This window comes from Limulus polyphemus, unplaced genomic scaffold (genome assembly GCF_000517525.1).
Source record: "Limulus polyphemus unplaced genomic scaffold, Limulus_polyphemus-2.1.2 Scaffold1781, whole genome shotgun sequence".
In the NCBI taxonomy this organism is placed as follows: domain Eukaryota; kingdom Metazoa; phylum Arthropoda; class Merostomata; order Xiphosura; family Limulidae; genus Limulus; species Limulus polyphemus.
In genome coordinates, this window is record NW_013667391.1 from 154,838 (window position 1) to 174,313 (window position 19,476).

The window sequence follows — 19,476 nt, forward strand, 5'->3', positions numbered from 1 at the left end:
TGCACTCGTTACGTCATATTAACTCTGAGCTGATAATTAATTAACTAGTTAGCTTAGTTTTAGTAGAAGGACAAAACATTTTTAACACTCAAATTATCGATTTGATTTTAAACCATTCACTGTTTTTGCTTGTTACAAAACTCAATGTCAAAAATAAAGAGGAGTGAAATCACTCCATTTTCTGTGTAAAATACATATGTGACCTCATCACTAAGCAGTAGGACTAATTACAATATTGATGGCACTTTTTTACTTTTTATGTGAAGTGTATTTTGTTATAGATCTTTTAATTAATAAAGTCATGGACCCACAAGTAGTCAATGCATAAATAGTTTAGAAAAATGTGTTTTAAAATGTTATGCGAAATGAGAATTGTAAATACTAGAAATAAGTTTTCTGGGATTTACTGTTTTGCTTTTTTAACTTTTAGAATTGAGCTGTAGAAATTAACAACTTCTCAACATTAAGTTACTAAACTAAACAGTTTAAAAGGGTAATTTATATGACATATTGAGTTTCATTGATAAACTTTGCTTTAAGATAATGGTAAATTTTAATAAGTTATGATTTGTGTCACGAGGCCTTCTCCAGCCGTATTATAAATAGGGGAAAAGACTGGTTAATTCCTGCGTTCAATACTAGCCTACTGGTGGATCACATACAAAGCTTAATCATGGGTAGAAGTCCAAGAATTTTCATTGTGAACGTCACTCATCAGGTAAAAACCTTTAAAGAAATTCAGTTATATCTTAGTGTATTAAAACACACAAAGTTCCAAGACTAATTATTTCTTTCTGTGTTTTGTAACTAATCAAGTTACGAAAGATTAAGTTCCTGTATACATTTTAATATCTAAAAATCACTTGTGTATTCCAAGATAATCTGTCACTTTATACATTAAACATCTGAAAAACTGTATTTAAAACTGTGATAGATGGCAGTTTACAAAACATTCCACGAATAAAAATAATGAAGAGATAATAAAAATGTATTTACACTTTGCCGCGTCGCAAAGATTTTGAAGAGAATCTGTGCATTAAGTGTCACTGAAAGCTGACGAGAAATTCTACAACAATGTGTTAGATGTCACTGAAATCTGATGAGATGTTCTATAACAAGCTGTTAGGTGTCACTGAAATCTGAAGAGACATCATTCTACAACAATTAATTGGATAATTAGGTTTCATCGAAAACTGACTAAAAATTCTATGAGATGCTGTATCAGTCATAATTGAAGAGGAGTTGGGTTATGTAGTATCACAAAAAACTGGGAAGACTGATTAGTGTTTCTACTGAAAAATATCTTATGAGCATGTTTTTTAAATTAATTATATTTATATTAATTATATATGTATAAAGAATGCTACTATTTTTTCTAGTGTTTCACGAAAACAACATTTTTTGTGTATATTTTGCCATCTACTTGTAAGTGGTCCTTGATTATAATTTTGACTTGTTCATATTTTTTATATTGTGTTCAAATCTGCTCTTTGATGAAGCTATATAAATTGAATCATGCCCAAAAATTGGTTCTCGAACAAATATAGCCAATAGTTGAATGTCTGACCCTGCGATTTATTAGTTGTGATGGCAAAGCCAATGAATTTGATGGTGAAGGACAAATGTACAAAGGTATAACTTTTCATAATAATTGCTTATAAAACATCAATAGTAATATATTTCAGCGCCATCTATCGTGTTGACAAGATATTTAAGTTGTTTTTGACACATAAAGGCACTGGAGTTTATTACGTAATATGGTATTGTCCCTAACTTAATCCATAATTGTATTAGTATTCTTCCGAATATTCAAAGAGCTTGTTTTAAGTATGATAATAAACGTATTAAAAATAAATATAATAATAAAAAATTATCATAAAATCCAGCCTCTACTATAATTTGAATGCAAGACTTCCACATGATAGTTTAGCACTATAACCATTGTGACTCTCATCCTTTGTAATCGAATGTTAACAAATAATTAAAATCCTTAATGTTAACCATCATGTTATTGTGGGTTTTACTAATATCTTGCTCTAGACACTATGATTTAGTAATTAAAAAAAGTTATAAAAATACCACTGGGATTTGAACTCGAGACTTCCACTTGAGACAAATCATTAAGACAATTTGAACGTTACTAACCAGAGGAGCGTTACGACCAGAAAGTGGCTTTTATAGGTATGGTTTATATAAAAGCTTGTTAAAATACAAATTCTGTGGCTTGTGTGTGTATTTGTGTTTAAATATAGTAAAGCCACATTGAACTGTCTGCTGTGTCCACCGAGGGGAATCGAATCCCCGATTTCAGCATTGTAAATCCGTAGACTTACTGTTGTACCACTTAGATAATAATATGACACGAGCAATGCTGGAACGTCACATGGCTGAGCTGACAGTGTACTTGAAAAGTCAGATGTGTGTATGTTACAAGTGGGATTGAAGTACTATGTGTGTGTGTGTGATACCAGTGAGATTGGAACATCGTGTGTGTGGTACCCGTGAGATTGGAACATCATGTGTGTGGTACCAGTGAGATTGGAACATCATGTGTGTGATACCAGTGAGATTGGAACATCATGTGTGTGGTACCAGTGAGATTGGAACATCATGTGTGTGGTACCAGTGAGATTGGAACATCATCTGCGCGGTACAATGAATATTAAAACGCCTGTTGGGTGATACAAAGTTAATGAAAAAGTGTATTACTAGCAGTCTTAAAATATGTAAGTTTTTAAGACAACTGAATTTTTATATAACTATTTAAAACTTGAGTATGATGAACCAGCCAAAAAATGTAGCTATTATATATCAGCTCATACTATTACTTTACAACTAACTTCTATGTTGACAATCACTTTATGTATCTCTCTCTTTTGTAGGTGTTGGCGAACGTTGTCGTGGAAGAGGTCTGCAGTCTTTATTCGGATTACAAGGTAAAATAAACACAAGAACAAATCCTGATCTAGAATGCATGGATTAAAAAGGATTGCATGTGATAAGTAAACGATGCCACCAAGTAGTCGACCCATGTGGGCCTAATGGTCATCGATTAAAACAGATTAGAAATCACATATTTCCCTCTTTGGAATCGATAGCTTTTAGTATCAAAATTTCATTCTATTTTCAAACTCATGTTGTTTCTTAGGTTTTGAACATACATTCATTTTATCTTACTCAGATGTCCGTAGAACTTCAGGTGATCAAAGCACAGCAAAATAGAATTGTTTGTAATTAGGTTTCAGTTTTGGTCGATTATTCCGCGCATTTAAAAAATAATACTTTACAAAGTTTAATCAGTTTAAACACAGATTTAGCTTTACTTAATCTTGGTCTTTCTGCATAATACTATTTGAAACTACCAGAAACGATATTACAGTTTATTTGCAAAGAATAATGCATTCGTCTCTTTTTCTTTTTGTTAAAACTAATTGAGACTTTTAAAATGGACGACTAGTTGTTTGTTTAATATAGAGACAAAAAGTTAAGAGTATATTTCAAACAAGTCTTCTTTTCGTCGTACTTTAAATTTAAGGAATACTTTTTTGGCATTTAAACATTATTACAATGGTGACAAATTTTAGTACTAATATTTTCCAGGACCACACTATGTCGATGCTTTTTCGACGATTTTTCCTGGTTTTCATTTAAAATTTAATACTGCTAAATTCCTCTGAAATTCTGAAAATTAAACTTAAAACACATAACTACAGTTTTAATATAACAAACTCGGGCAAGACGAAAAAAAAAATGCATGCAATATGAAGTTCTTTGATTTTTAGGTTGGCATCACATTTTTAGCGACTTGTAAGAAATATGTGTTCGATGTGTAGATGATTCCTTTCGTTCTTTCGTTGATGTTAAATATTAAAACCTTATGATTTTTAACATGAAACCTTTTGTACGATTTTAATCTTTTCTTTGCAATTTTAAGTAATAAATTGCAAAATATATGCTGTGAATTTTAACAGTTGTCAACTGGTTTCACATATAAACTCTACTTTATTACTTGAAGCTATCGTGTAGAAAAGTTTCAATTTTATATAACTAAGTTTAAACAAATGTGTTTTAACAACGAATCTCTGAGTCAACCAGAACAATTATGTAATTCTGGTAATAAAATATGGTTCACACTAGATCCTGAAATCTGGAAAAGTTGGAATAAAATATAGAAATATATACGGCTTGATTTAAGGAATCCTTTTTCTGTGGCTTTCTCTATCAATATAGTGGTTTTAAATCTTCCCAAGATTAACCATCTCATTGCTTTGATCATAGTTGTCTGGTTAGTAATTGTCATCTCTATAACTACTCAACTCAAGTTTTCACTCTTTGGCGCACAACGAGTTCACAATGAATATATATTAGGAAATCATTTTGCATCACACATTCTTTTGCATCCCTACATTCTTCATTTCTTTCGATAATTCGCGGTATTCTTCAGCAGCATCACTGTTTTCATTGTCCTACAGATCCGTAACTCGTTTAGCATATGTCCTGCACCTTTCTTCTTGAACTTATCCACTTGGCCATGATCAAACAATTGATATCTTCCCAGAATATCAATACATATTTGTGTACATACATCTATACCCTTTTTTGGAGCACCTAGCCCAGACCACTGGAGACATGTGATGCACTGCATAGTCAATGGGAATATTTCCATTTTGACCATTCTGTATCCAGGCATCTATCACACCAAGTTACCAGCCAGTTGCATCTTGAGCACTTTTCATGCTGATCTTTTTCCATCCCTACACCACATCAATTTTCAAATAAACAACAAATGTCTGTTGACAGATTCAACAAAACGACATTCTCCTGCTTGGTATTCGTATTTTTTAAGTTGTACTATCAAGAATTCGAGGAAATAAAATTTTCAACATCAGCAGAAATTTCTTAACGGTAAATGATTAGTATAAACATAACAAGTCGAACCTGATTAACATCACAGTTTCCGCCATCTATTGATTGATATGCGTATTAAGCAATATTAAAAATCTGTATCATTGCATATATTTTGGGTTGTAACTAACCTATCGTGGATCACTTGGGGTTCTAGGCTTGAAAGGCACATTCTAGATAGTATTGAAGTGTTTTTTGTGTACAGGCTGGAAGTAGACACACTGTGGTTTACGAGTTACAGCTGACGGAAAGGAAGAAAGAAGATGAAGAAAATCGATGTTTTTGCAGCCTGTTTTCTAGATATCGAGGAAGATTAGCCGAACTTTAGAGGCAGTTTTATACATAGTTAGTGAAGGGCTTTCTGCTGTCCTTTTGGCTAGGTTTTGTCGATGTCCTAGCGATGTTCAAAATGCACAGGCCGTCAATTTCAGACTCATCCCTAAATAGGGATCGCTACCTCGCTCCCTAATAATAAAGTTTGGCAGACTGACATGAGATTTAAGGCCAATAATTGCCTTAACTGGTGTGACACAGTTATTGCCTTCCTTCAGCGAGGACTAAAGGACCTAGTTGATCTAGCAAAATGAGTATCTAGCCTTTATTTCCCATCCTTGTTTTGCTTTGTATAAAGCTTGTGATTTCAACACAATGAATATAACACAGCATAGGGATAACCACGTGCAGAAGAGTGTTCTGGTAACAAGTTGCATTGCTGTCTGAAGAATGGTCCACCTTATATTAAATAGTTCTTTCTTAATGTGCCACAACATTACTTCAATCATTGACACCACAGACTCTCGATTCTGTTCATGTACCTTATGTTGCGCAGCAACATATATAGCCTCTCCTTCCATTGTCCAATTCATAACCATCACACTGTGTCAGATAATATATTACTTACCATAGTACTCAACTGTCTTACCTCGGGAATACATCAGCTCGTGCTTCATTGGAACATTCATTAGATTCACATCCATCCTTCATGAAGTTTGAGATATGTTCAGTTGCAATTTCTAGTTCACTATCCTGACGAATTGGCCCATGAAAAGCTTTTCTTTGTTGAAGCAATCATCAAATACCAATCCTGTGGATGGGACACTGTTAGAGTTCAGAAAAGTTCCTTCACTCTGTAAAAGTAGAAAAACAAAGTTTGCATCCGTTACAAGTAGCCATGACACGGTATTGAGTCTACCAAAGTCTCTGTGTCTGACAGAAAAACTATCATCAAGAATCCAGAATATTTTAGGGTATGAAGCTCTTGACACAGGTGTGAGCCACAAAGCAAAGCTTGGATTATTCACTTCTAAACAGTTTTTCCTGGTGTGGGAATAGCTGTCGACCATGTTCCTCAGGGAGACTTTGGCCTTCGAAAGAGAGAATCTTTCAAAATCTGTGTAGAGCATGTGTTTTTTGAAAGCCACAAGAGATTCTTCTCCAGAAGAGCTGCAAACAATTGTATATATATCCCTTTCAGGACTGTTGTACAGCCTGAGCTCAGAGGTGGCAAACTGTTCGAAGTCTGGGGGATCTTAGCAAACATTAATAGAGGGAAACATTAATCTCCGACCATAAACAGTTTCCAAAATTATCCAAGTCAAAAACTGCCAGAAGCTTGGTATCGTTTTGCACCCTTTTCCAACTTCTCTGTTCATAGCTGTCCATGTCTTTTAACGATTCTGGGAACATAATTGTTTTGTAAGTGGTCATGCTTTTTTTTGGCATTTTCATAAGCAACAACGGAAATTCTTCTCTGACCTCTTTTACGGTTTGCTTTCTCTGCAACTGGTATCCCTTCATGATCGCACCCATTTCTGCTGTACGTCAAACATTTCGTTACCTTACACTTGCAAGTAACTTTTGAATTCGATGCTTCCGACATCTATCTTCCAAGATACACGCAATCTTGACAGAAAATCTTCTGATTGTGCTTACAGTTTTAAATGATTAATTACTGGTTTCGCAAGAATCTCTATAGATATTATATTACAATTACACCATGATTTAGATAAAGTTTAGTAAACAGTTTATTCATTTACTACAAAATAAGATTATTGTATTGCCTCCAGTTTTTTTTTCAGATTTTGTTTTGACGAACACCATTAGGATTCCTTATAAGACAGTGCATATTCCACATATATTCCTTATAAGAGTTGAGAAAATACTGGGTGTGTACCTCCTGGAGGTAAAAAAAAGTACTTGGTTTGGTTGACACAGAGATTCATTGTTATTATTTAACTTTTATCGTTTTTTTCTGCAAAAGGGTTTTGATTAGTGTTTCTAAATCCTATACAATAGAACTGCACCGTATCGCCAGATTTTGGTTTCAATATTGTTAAGTTGACCCAGGAAGGTAATAAATTGCCCATAATGGTACAGATGAGCGCAAGCGGATCGAGGAAACACGGCATTCATAAAACAAACCCTGGCATGGAACGAACGAGAAGACTGAGTGGACAGAGACTTAGAATAGGAGCACGAGAAGTAAGTACAGATTTTATCCCAAATTAAGAATGATATTTGTAAGTTTTGGTGTGGTAATAAAAATAAAATATTAATATGGTAATAGAAATCAAATAGACCAATAAATCAGTCAGTTGACCATCTGAAAAATACTGGTGGTAATTGAGAACACATGATAGTGTGTTTTCAGCAAGGCATGTCATACTTGAGAGTGTTTTATCCATGGCTAAAATAAAACTTTCAAAAGCAATATTTTCAAACTTTTTCATAATGCTCTATAACCTTAACTCTCATATGATTATTGTAAAATAGCACGGAAAATTAAGCTTCTATTCATGAGAGATCTATAATAAATTTTCAGTTTGTAACAATCCTTCTTAATTGTTGTTGTTGTTGGTAGTAGTGCAACATTTCCAAGTTAACTGTTTTAACTATGCTCACATTGAACGTAATATATACAAATATAATTTATATATATTGTTATAATGAGCATTTGAATACTTAAAACATAACAGTGCATATTTGTCTTAAGCCTCCCAGTGGCATAGCAGTATGTCTGCGGACTTACAACACTAGAAACCGGGTTTCGATACCCGTGATGGACAGAGAACAGATATCCCTTCGTGTAGCTTTATGTTTAACTACAAACAAACAAAATGTCTGTCTTAATGTCACCAGAAGGAAATTGGTTGATTTTACTGACTTGTTTGTCCCCAGTGGTACAGCGGTAAGTTTACGGACTTACAACGCTAAACTTGGTGGACACAGCAAATAGATAAGTGTGAGTTTGCTCTAGAACAAACAAACTGACTTGTTTTGTTGCTATTATACATTGCGATAGATGAAGCATTGAGTAAACTGGGGTGGTGTTATTTCACGTGTCTTGCAAAGTAACGTTTGATGATCTTGCATATATTGCTAAATATAAACTGTCAAGTGGTAACGCATCATGTTGGCTAATAAACGAAATATTTTCAAACTTTTAACACTACCTGAGTGAAGATGGTCCTCCATAATTTTATTGGAATAACACTGTTGGTATATACCATAGTTATAATGCGTTATATCAATCGACAAAAAGTTTAAAACCACCAGTGTTCAAACTTGACCAATTTCTGTCATTAAACGAGTAAGCAAGTGGGAATTAACTGACTAGTAAGTTCTAAAAATTATGTTTACAATTGTAATTAGATGCATTTCTAGTATATTGTCTTCACTAACAAAAATGTAGCCTATTGGATATACTATGTAAAAACCGTCTCATAAGACATCAGTACAGAAATCCTAAGGACAAAAGGCACAGTAAAAAAAAAAAGTAAAGGAACAAGTGAAATGTAAGGCACTGCATATATTAAAAGAAATCTTGGTACATAAATGAAAATCTCACATGACGTGCATAGTAATCAATTTGCTCAGTTATATCGAGCCTTACTCCATCATTTTCGGGACCAGTGATGTTATCGATTGTGTATGTAAGGCTTGACTGCCCTTTTGTCAACCCACATCCTCAAGTCAGATCTAGAAAGGATTAACCATTTGATTCTTAAAGGGAGTTTGAAGAAGAGGTAACTAATAAGTAATAATTATTACTACTGTATTAAGTATCAGTAATGAATAAATAATTGGTTAATTCATTGGTACAAAAAATTCTAGAGTAAGGCTCCATATAATTGAACAAACTGATTATTGTGCATGTCATGCTAGAATTTCAGTTATTATAAAGATGTTTATTTGTGTATGTACACTGCCTTACACTTTACATATTTAATTTCTTTTCTGTCGCAGGCTTATGCCTTTTGGGCCCAGCATGGCCAGGTTGTTTGGACGCTCGACTCGCAATCCGTGAGTCGCGAGTTCGAATCCTCGTCCCACCAAACATGCTCGTCCTTTTAGCCATGGGGGCGTTATTATGTGACGGTCAATCCAACTATTCGTCGGTACAAAAGTAACCCAAGAGTTGGCGGTGGGTGGTGATGACTAGCTGCCTTCCATCTAGGTCTTTTACTGCTAAATTAGGAACGGTTACCTTTGCGCGAAATTCATAACATACCAAACTGTGCCTTTTGTCCCTTAACGTTTTTGTATTGATTTCTTATGGAGTTTTACATAACTTACTTTCTTGATAATACAAGAAAAGAATATATAATAGAAATGCGGTTAATTAATAATTTAAACATAAGTTTCATAATTTACTAAGGATAACTTTCTTCACTATTGATCAGTTAATTGTCAGTTGCTTACTCAATTGATTACTGGAACTGATCATGTTTGACCACTGGAGGTCTTAGACATTTAGTCAGTTTCTCTCTCTTCACTTAAAAGACGCACTAGAGACTCTAATCTTGTTATAACTTTAATTGTGTTTGTGTCAAATAAAACACGTTTACAAAGTCGTTCAATAAAATTTTTCATTTTGTTGGATAGTCAATATGGTTTCACCACAGGAAAAATCTTGCCTTACTAATCTTTTCATATTATTTGAAAAGGTTATTACTTACTAGATGAGTGTACAAGTGTGGATTTGATGTATTTCGATTTTCACAAGGCATTTGACAAGGTGCGACATAAAAGGCTTATTTAAACAATTATCGCTGTAGGAGTGGAGGATAGGTTAATTCATTACTTAGAAAACTGGCTGGATGAAACAAAACAGAATGTTGTTATAAATGAAGTCGAGCCAAATTGAATTAATGTCACAAGTTAGGCACCTCTGGGCTCAATGTTAGGACCTTAGCTGTTTTTGATTTATCAATGACATAGATGAAATAATGGTCAATAGATTATCTAAATTTGCTGATGGTAGGTTTTGGGTATTGCTGGCTGTGAGGAGGATGCTACTATTTTACAAAAGGATTTGGATTATTCGTTGAGTTAGGCAAATAAATGAAATATGACTTTTAATTTTATAAATGCAAAGTAATGCATATGGGATATCACAATTTAAATTATAAGTGCTATTTGGATGTAAAAAAAAACCTTAATAGTGTTATGAAAGAAAAAGATCTTGGTGTTCTGGTTCATTAGTCTCTTTAGCTATCCAAGCAATTTACAGTTGCTAGTGGCAGGGCAAAAATAATTTTAGGTTACAGAAATATGAACTACAACTCTAAAGAGGTTATAATATCATTGGTTAGGCTACATTTGGAGTATTGTATTCATTCTTGAGTGCCTTACGTTTGGAAGGATATTGAATTGTTGAAAAGAGTTCAGAGAAGGGCTATTGGGATGATACCTGGGATGGAGAAATTGTCATACAAGGACAGGTTAAAATCCCAGAACTTGAAAAATGAAGAGTTAGATGGGATGTAATTGAAGTATTTCAGATTGGTAAAGGAATTTATAGTGTTGGTGCATCATCTTTTTTCATACATAACAGTGAAAATAGTAGGACTAGGGGACATAAGTATAAATTTTCGAAGAGTATGGGTCATCTTCAGCTAAGGCAGCTTTATCTTACTAACCTGATGTTTGTCATTTGGAATAGATTGCCCTCAGATGTGATGGATGCAGTTAATTTAAGGGAGTTTAAAGAAAGGCTTGATAAATATTTGAATGATAAGAACTGGTTTGAGTGTTTTATTTTTATTTTGAAATTTAGTTTTATGGATGGGATGGCCTATATGCACCAACAGGTCCCTTTTTGTTTTTAAGTTATATTTAAATATAAATAAATAAAAATAGTTGTTTTAAGAATTTTTTGTGCAGTGGGGCACTTTCCATTCTCTAGTGAGTTTGTCAAGACTCCAAACCTGTGGAAATGGTAAATTTCAGAAGCCAGAGGATGTACAACCTAGAGGAAGACTCAGGCACTAAGACAGCTCAGAAAGGGTGGCCATGTCTGGAAGAATTCCTCTTCTGGATAGTGTAATTTTGCTTGGAAGGGGAAATTCCAGTTTCTAGAGCACCCAGAATGGCCAACAAAGCCCTTCTCTTGAAGTTAAGTCTTGGAACATGTAGAATTCGCATGACTGAGGATTAATGTGGGTACATGGTCTAGGATGTCCAAGACCAAGTGGGGCAGTCTTTACAAGACCCCAATGTATTCACCAGACAAAACAGTAAAGCCATGGCTATATTTGATATCACACTCATCTCCAAGAGATAAATACAAGAAACAATTCTGGCAGCAAACAAGAGAATGCACAATCACTGGTGAAGAGAGAGAGAACTGCGGGACAGTAGAGAGCTTCTCTATGATTGGAAGCATACTGTCTAGTCAAGAGAGAGACATAAAATACCATTGGTTAATGACATTTACCAACAGGAGCTGTTTTGCCAGTAGGCAAGACTGTAGGCATTCGTGAGGATGGTGTTCTGTGGAACAGTGAAGGTCTGTACCACACCCTTAAACATTTCAAACAGGATAATATTGGGTGAAGTATCTGAAAACAATGTATTGGTTGCATTTTATGACTTACACTTGATTACCACAAGCAAGGACAATCAGCTGGTTGAGAAAACACCTACAATGGCTTACTTTTCAAGCCATTGGGCAATTTTTGACAGTGAAACAATAGTTAGAGTTATTGTGAGAGTCATTAACCCTTAGTTAAATAGCAGCAGTTCTCCAAAGCAGACCAAAGCTAAAAAAACTCTCATTAGTAAAAATTAAGTATAATTTAAATGATTGCTGTGTGTTATTTATCAGCACAGGAAGTAGGTTAGGTGTCTGTGAATTTTAATGGAATAGGTCTTATTTCATTGGAATGGTTTAAATTTTCTGTGATGCCAACTGAAGCAAATTGATCAACTCATAAGGCAATACAGTGTCCTGATGGTTTTTGGTTAGTGACTACATTGGACAGTAATAGCACAGTTATTGTGGACAGTTGTATTTTGTTGACGTTGTTGTGAGAGTGTGTATTGATATACGAGGTAGTGACAGGATGAATATTAATCTTAGTAACGAAAATATTAGCTGAAAAATCTAAGTTCAGCTCAATTCTGCTGGTAACTATTTATGTTGTGTTGTCAATGTAAGAATGTTTCAGTTTGGACATGGAAATATTCAGATATATAGTGATTTTATGGAAAGAGGTAAGAGTAATGGCTAGATCTGTTAGGTATAATATAGTGATATACAAGGTAATGACAGGATGAATATTAATTTTGGCCATGAGAATAGTACATACACGTGAGTACACGTACGCCTGTAATTATGGTACTTGACCACAGCAGTAATGCATGAAAATGCAAGTTGCAAGAAGTAGCACCTTAGTGGTGTGGCTTTGTAATTGCACTTTCTCTGTGCTAAATTTGTAACTGATAGGAATCGAAAAGGAAACAATATACTGGTGTTAATGAATTTCTATGGACAGAAAAATTTAAGTTAACACCCACACAGTGTCCAACCTGTTTTACTAGTGTAGGTATCTAACTCTGCAGTCTTGCCACACAATTTACTTTCTATCGGACCCAGGCTCTGTTTTGTATAACAATCAGATAGGAGAAAAGAAATGTGGCTGGGCTCCAGGATAGCTGTGGGCAGTCATCATAGCAATGATGACCTTGGAAAGGCAGATAAGTTTAGGTTAACTCCTTCCGCGTCAGACTTTGTTTTGGAAATAAGGTAAAAAAAGTTAGGTTTTTATTTCCCTTTTTGATATCTTACACTTATGTATTAATGAAACAAAAAGTTCTTTTATTATCTGTTATTATATTTCTGCACAAGATATACTCAACAAATAAATCTTACATATCTGGATTTATACGTGATATATATTATTTCAATAAAACTACAGTAAAGAATAGAAATTTTTTCACCAGCGGAATTATGATACACAATTCAGAATAAATTCAATAGAGATAAGTAAAAATATCATTTTTAATGCCAGCAAGCGAGCACTGATTGTAATATATGTTAACATGCGAATAAGTTCGGGCAAACAATTAAAATTACGGCGAGAAGTGGTTTACCCGAAATAACTCGGGTAAATAATTTTTGAAATATGGAGAGTTCTCGAGTTATATCAGACAAATCACAGAAGAGGTTAAGCTCAAGATCAGAGGATGCTTGTGTCAACGGAGCTGTTCACAGATAGTAGGGATTATATTATACAGGTTGAATACGCGTGAGTACATGTAGATCTGTATAACATCTGACCACAGCAGTAATTTTGAAGGAAACTTTAGGGCAGAGAATCATTATTACTGTGTTATTACAACTTTCACATACACTTTTCACCACGTTTTCTAACAGATTGGAGCTTGTTGAGCCTTATATTTTTAATCACGACTTTTGCTACTTGAGATCAGATTCTTAGCCGTTTTAGATATATTGTTTTCGACTATCCAGTTGTGAAGCATTCTATTAGTGTTACAAATCAAACCCTAAACGGCCCGGCATGGCCAGGTGGCTAGGGCGCTCGACTCGTAATCTGAGGGTCGCGGGTTCGAATCCCCGTCACACCAAACATGCTCGCCCCTTTCAGCCGTGGGGGGCGTTATAATGTAACGGTCAATCCCAGTATTCGTTGGTAAAAGAGTAGCCCAAGAGTTGGCGGTGGGTGGTGATGACTAGCTGCCTTCCCTCTAAACTTACACTGCTAAATTAGGGACGGCTAGCGCAGATAGCCCTCGTGTAGCTTTGCGCGAAATTCAAAACAAACAAACCCTAAAACCTGCAGTAAGTCATGGAAGGTGTAGATGTGGAGGGAAGGTGGCTACAATTTTGGCAACTTCAAACTAGACACATGACAGAACACAGAAAGGATTCTACACTTATACAAAAAAGGTGATTACAGTTTTGGTAACTCCACTTTAAGAACTTGACAGACAACAGGAAGTGTCTTGCATTGATACCAAAGTTATTGGAACTAGCTCTTTTGGTAGGATTTACAAAGCTCAACTTGTAGATACTGGGGAGTCGGTAGCAACCAAGAAAGTTTTTACAAAGAACGATATTCAAGAACAGATAGATGCACATTGTGCGACGATTGAATCCTCACAATACAGTCAGATTGAACTACTTTTTCAACCCAAATGGTGAGAGAAAAGACAAGGTGTTATCCGTACATGTTTCAGCCGTTTCACAGCTTAGTTTACGTTCACTGAAAATTTAGTTACAAATCTTACTTCTTGATCCAGAAACAAGAGTTCTAAAGTTATTGTGGCTACTCAGACACATTCCCATTTTTCCCTTTTTTTGTTCAGATTAGTGGTAAAAATGTTTTTATTGTAGCCGTGGTTTGTGTATAAATGTATATTAGAATATTGTTTTTTTTATACATACATATATTTCTCTGTGTTCTTCATGAAGGGTTTTATTTTCTTTTAATATATGTTCTTTAAAAAGGGTTTTGTTTGTAGTTTTTTGCAAAAACGTTCTTTCAATGTGTTAACAATGCCTTACTGTAAATGTTAAACAGTTTGTTTTGCTTGGGTATTATTAAAGGGCTACTTTATTTTGTGTTGTGATTCTTTTTTATTAATGCTAAAGGATTTTGTCCTGTAATGTATATTTGTGTTAAAGGGTTATCTTTGTATTGTATGGATCTTTGTTAAAGTGCCCCATATTTATATTTCATATGTTCATATATTGTTAAGGGGTATAATTTTGTAATTCATTGTTGTTAGCTAGCTTCTCTTAAAGGGGATAAATTATCTATGTTACGGGGGTTATTATTTACATTTTTTATGTTTGTGTAATGCTGGTTTTATTGTTTAACGTATCCGTATTATTACTTGGCAAGTGTTTTTACATAGGTGAGAGCAAGCTACGCTGGTTTCTTGGCACATCTACGAGTTAATTTTAAATGGTTTTGATCTACCAAGTCGGCCTGAATTTAAAGGGGGAGTAGAAATGTGGTACAGGAAAGTACAATATGTTTGCTACCACCTCAGTTACTAGATAATGTTTTTCAACATTTCTGCTTACTCCAAGTTGGTATTAATCCACAACGAGAGAGCCACTAAGTTTCTCTCAACTTTAGTTATTCACATGACTGTCTGAGTCATCATGGTGCTCTTCATTAGAAAACAATTACTGTAGCATGCGATACATTATAGAAAGCGACAGTGACCATTTCTCGCGGTTAAACAGGATGATGTTTCGAGGGCTATGATATCCTCTTGTTGATTTGAGTGTTAGCGGGTGCACCTAGAAAGGGGTGCACCTAATTGTATATATTACTATATTTTCTTTGTTTTCGGCAACTTTTATTTAAGGGCGATTTCTCTGTTTTAGATCGATTTTTGTTTTTAGATTTGGTTAGATTAGATTATCTTAGAAAGATTTTATAGCTCTTAACGATTGTGCTAGCTTTTGCTTGAAATCAAGACTTAGCTGAGATGTAAGTATAAGATTTTTTTTATAGGTTTCAACAATTTCATAAAGATTTAGGATTAAGATTTAAACTTCTTCGACTGGTAATAAACTTTAAAGTTAAAGAACTTTGTCTATAATGAAACTTTAAAAACTTACAATTCGTCTGTACTTAAAGACACATTACAGACACTTTTCTTGTTCCAATTTTAACTTTTATTGTGTTTGTAAATAAAGATAGTTGTCGAATAAGTTACGGTTTAAATATCAAAAGCTAGCGAAACATTACAGTCCAATAGACCTAAATTTTGTTATAAAAATCACTTAGACTTCAGATAATTTTATAAAAATGTGAAGAAAACACCTGCTGTCTACGTGAGTTTTATCACAGAGTTTAGGCCTCTACTTGCTTTATACGTTTTTGTGTACCATCTCTTTCTTTTTGAAACAAACCCATGCTTCTGAGAGGAAATCGGGGTAACTGAGACTTTCACATTATCATAACCAGATAATTTCTCATTTTTTTACACTAGGGGTGAAAAATTAATAAGTTTTTTAATTCACTTAATTGAGGATGTTTTTAGCTTTTTGACTCTTGATGGAATAATATCCATTAAATAAACTGACAATTTCATATTTATTTGTTACTTTAGTATTACTACCATCCTAAAAAAAACAAAAAAAAACAGAAAAGATCTGGTCATCAAGTTAACCGATTAGGGTTGAAGGGTGAGATAAGTGCCCAGTTTTCTGACCAGTGTCTTATAAGGGTGCTAGAGGTAAAATCTATTTAGAATAATTTTATTACTGAAATATGTATAGACGACACATTCAGTAGATTCTTAGTGAATTTTGGATGAACGGCCAAAACGCTAATTATACGCAGAGATCATTATTATGAAGCCATTTTCTTATGTTCTTTATGTTAAATATTTACTAGCCATTTCTTACGTTGAGAAAACTAAAAACAATTCCTGTTTCTTTCAATCTGTTTAACGTATATATATATATGACGTTTCTTTCAATATGTTTAATACATACATATATGAATTACATTACAGATATTCTGCTACGTAACAAACTTCGTACAACCAATCAGTTTGTGGTTTCTTACAGAATCCACCGTACGTCAGTGTTGAGCATCAAGAGGGTTACTCTTTTGAAATCGTCAAGGTTATGTCAGAAATTCTCAATTTCACGTAAGTTCGTCGTTAAACAAGTTGACGTATGTGTTTTCTTCGTCGTTTTTTTCTATATAAAAGTTATTCGTCAATTATTCATCTACCATTTGTGGCTTATTTTTTTCTTGGTCAGAGTCTTCCTGTTACAATACAATGTCTCTACAGATTATTTCAAAGGTGCCCAAGGGATAAAGGTAGATTTCTAGACAGACTTTGCAGGTTGAAAATTTCTTTTTTTTTTATTTGAAGTAAGGTACTCTTCAAGGACATCATTAGTTACCGAAAAGATTCGGGACTTGGACCCCAAGAAGCAGCTACTTCTCAAACATGATTTCAAGTATTTTGTTATAGTTTGTGTAAGATAGATTTAGGGCACTGTGAAATATATCCATAGCACAGACTCAGCCCAGCGACGCCCCTGATATAGTGGAGAAAAATCTTCTTTTAATTAAAGATATATTGTAAAATCTAAGACAAAATGTGAAACAAAATAATTCATAAAAACGTACTTAAAGAATTATTTAGAAGATCATACTTTTTTCACAAAATTCACCGAAGAAGAAACAGAGACAAAAGTACGTTGCCAGTTGAGAAAACGTTCATATTAGCACGTCGATGCACGGTTTTTTAATAAATCAACAACATATTTTCAGTTCTAAAACGCAAACGTCTGTTGTACAGCAAATTCAACAAATTTAACAAGGATTTATACTGACATTAAAATGGAAAAAAGTTGAATACTTGACAGTTCATAAAAACGGATAAAGAAATTATTTTCTATATTTAAAAGATAATATAATATCTTTCTATGAAAGAAAACATTAAACTGTGTGCTGCGGCCAAAAATTACATTTATAATAATAAAACAAAGGATAAGAAAACTTTCTAATAACCCTGTGGTTAAAGGTTAGGAAGGATAACTATCAAAGATAGAATCAATGGATATTCCTTTTATGGAATAAAGCCAACCGTTATAACACCGTTATTTAATAAACAGATACATTTGAATTAATTCACTTTGAGGTAAATAAACACCACTGTGCTGGAATTGAGCAACAGGAGACTGTTCCAAGAAGCACTGACTCCTCGTGAGAAGACTGGCTGCCTCCCAGGATAAAGAAGAGGGTACTTTCATTGATGTTACCAATGACCTTCTGGCCGTATACTGTCCTTTTGATTCCCCATCTTTTGCTTTTCCTAGCTACACAACATGTATTTTATTTTCATGTAGTCTCATTCTCTCTGAATGTTGATGAAGACCTTCCATGGTTACCTCCTTCACCATTTTAATGCACAGGACGTCGATATCGTGCCAGTAGAGTTGTGCAGAGTTTGATATTGGGACTTTCCTTGCGAGCTTGTCAACTTCTTCTGTTAGCGTTACCTCTGCATGGCCTGTCAAATTCACCCAGGCGATGGTCTTACCATGCAGTTGCTTTACTTTCTGTCATAGATCTGGGAACCAACCACTTTTAATCTTATGTAGTACTGCGTGCGAGTCAGTCGCAAATACTATGTTGGTGGCACTGTTTATTTTTCGTTCGTTGTTTTCGGCAATCCAGAGAAGAGCTTACTTTATGGCTTCCAGGTCAATGTTATATTTAAAACACTAACCCTGACAACGAGGTATGCATTACTGTATCTATAATACTGAGATAGTACACCATAAGAAGAACACGAAATGGGTCTACTTTTGGCATTAATCACGCTCGGGAAGTTCCAGTAACACTTGCCATCAAACTGTGGTACATATCTAGAGGAAAAGACCGTCCCACCAACAGCACCAAGGGTAATGAATGTCCGTCAGCGGTTTTCTGAAACGTCCCAAGGTTGTTCAGTTAAAATAAGGGTTCATGCTAGTCGAAGCGAAATCTACAGTTATTTCTTTCAATCCACTGTCAAGAATATCGTGCAGTAGGGCTGCAGCACAGCACATTATCCTGCTGAATAATATTTCGCTCTCCCTTTCTGAATTCTGTCAATGCAACCAGTACAACGTTGTCGAAGTTGTTAGAATCGGACAAATACAATTCTTGAAACCTTATAAGCTCTAAGGTTTTGGACGGTAAGCCAGAATCCTTCACTCTGAAGATGGTAGATCCACAACTTGTTTCTAATTGGCTGTTTGATTTACTAAGAATGCTTTCATTTAAGATGTTCGAGTTATGGCTTCTTCCACTTAGATAAACGAACAACAACTGAAATAGAGGTGGTTTCAATCTTGATGATGTAATTAGTGTTTATTACTATATTGACTCCATGATGTCCTGTCTACTTCAATAAAATCCTAAAATGAAATACACTGTACTCTTAATAATGAACATCAGCGACTTCAAATGTCCCGGATAAACCACAAATTAGAAGAATTAGAAGACTTATTTAATATTTAAGATATCTTTATGTTATAAATACAAAATTTGAGGCAAAAAAGTAAAAAAAGTACAAAACGTCTAGAAAAAGATAATTTAATCATCAAAGAAAAATACTACACCAAATACAAAATAAATAGCGCCATTAAATTTCTTGTAAAAAAACTGGTTATTATAAATATTTTAAAATTTGTAAGTTCAACCGTTTGGTTTTATATAGCGAACCAGATAAACAAACTTCCTCTTTTATATACATAGAGGATAGATAGATTCTTCAAGATCTTGTTTTTGTCATCTT

General features: G+C 34.3%; 1 protein-coding gene across 2 annotated transcripts in view; it reads left to right on the plus strand.

Moving 5' to 3' along the window:
• LOC111087137 (glutamate receptor-like) overlaps positions 1-19,476 on the plus strand; it is a 60,017-nt gene that overhangs the window by 27,999 nt on the left and 12,542 nt on the right. Inside the window, exons 5-8 of one of the 2 annotated variants that reach the window (XM_022392724.1) lie at positions 581-718; positions 2,883-2,936; positions 7,201-7,386; positions 16,745-16,827. In XM_022392724.1, coding sequence (XP_022248432.1) covers positions 581-718; positions 2,883-2,936; positions 7,201-7,386; positions 16,745-16,827 — 461 coding nt within the window. The remainder of the gene's footprint in view (positions 1-580; positions 719-2,882; positions 2,937-7,200; positions 7,387-16,744; positions 16,828-19,476) is intronic. The other variant, XM_022392725.1, reaches the window with a different exon arrangement.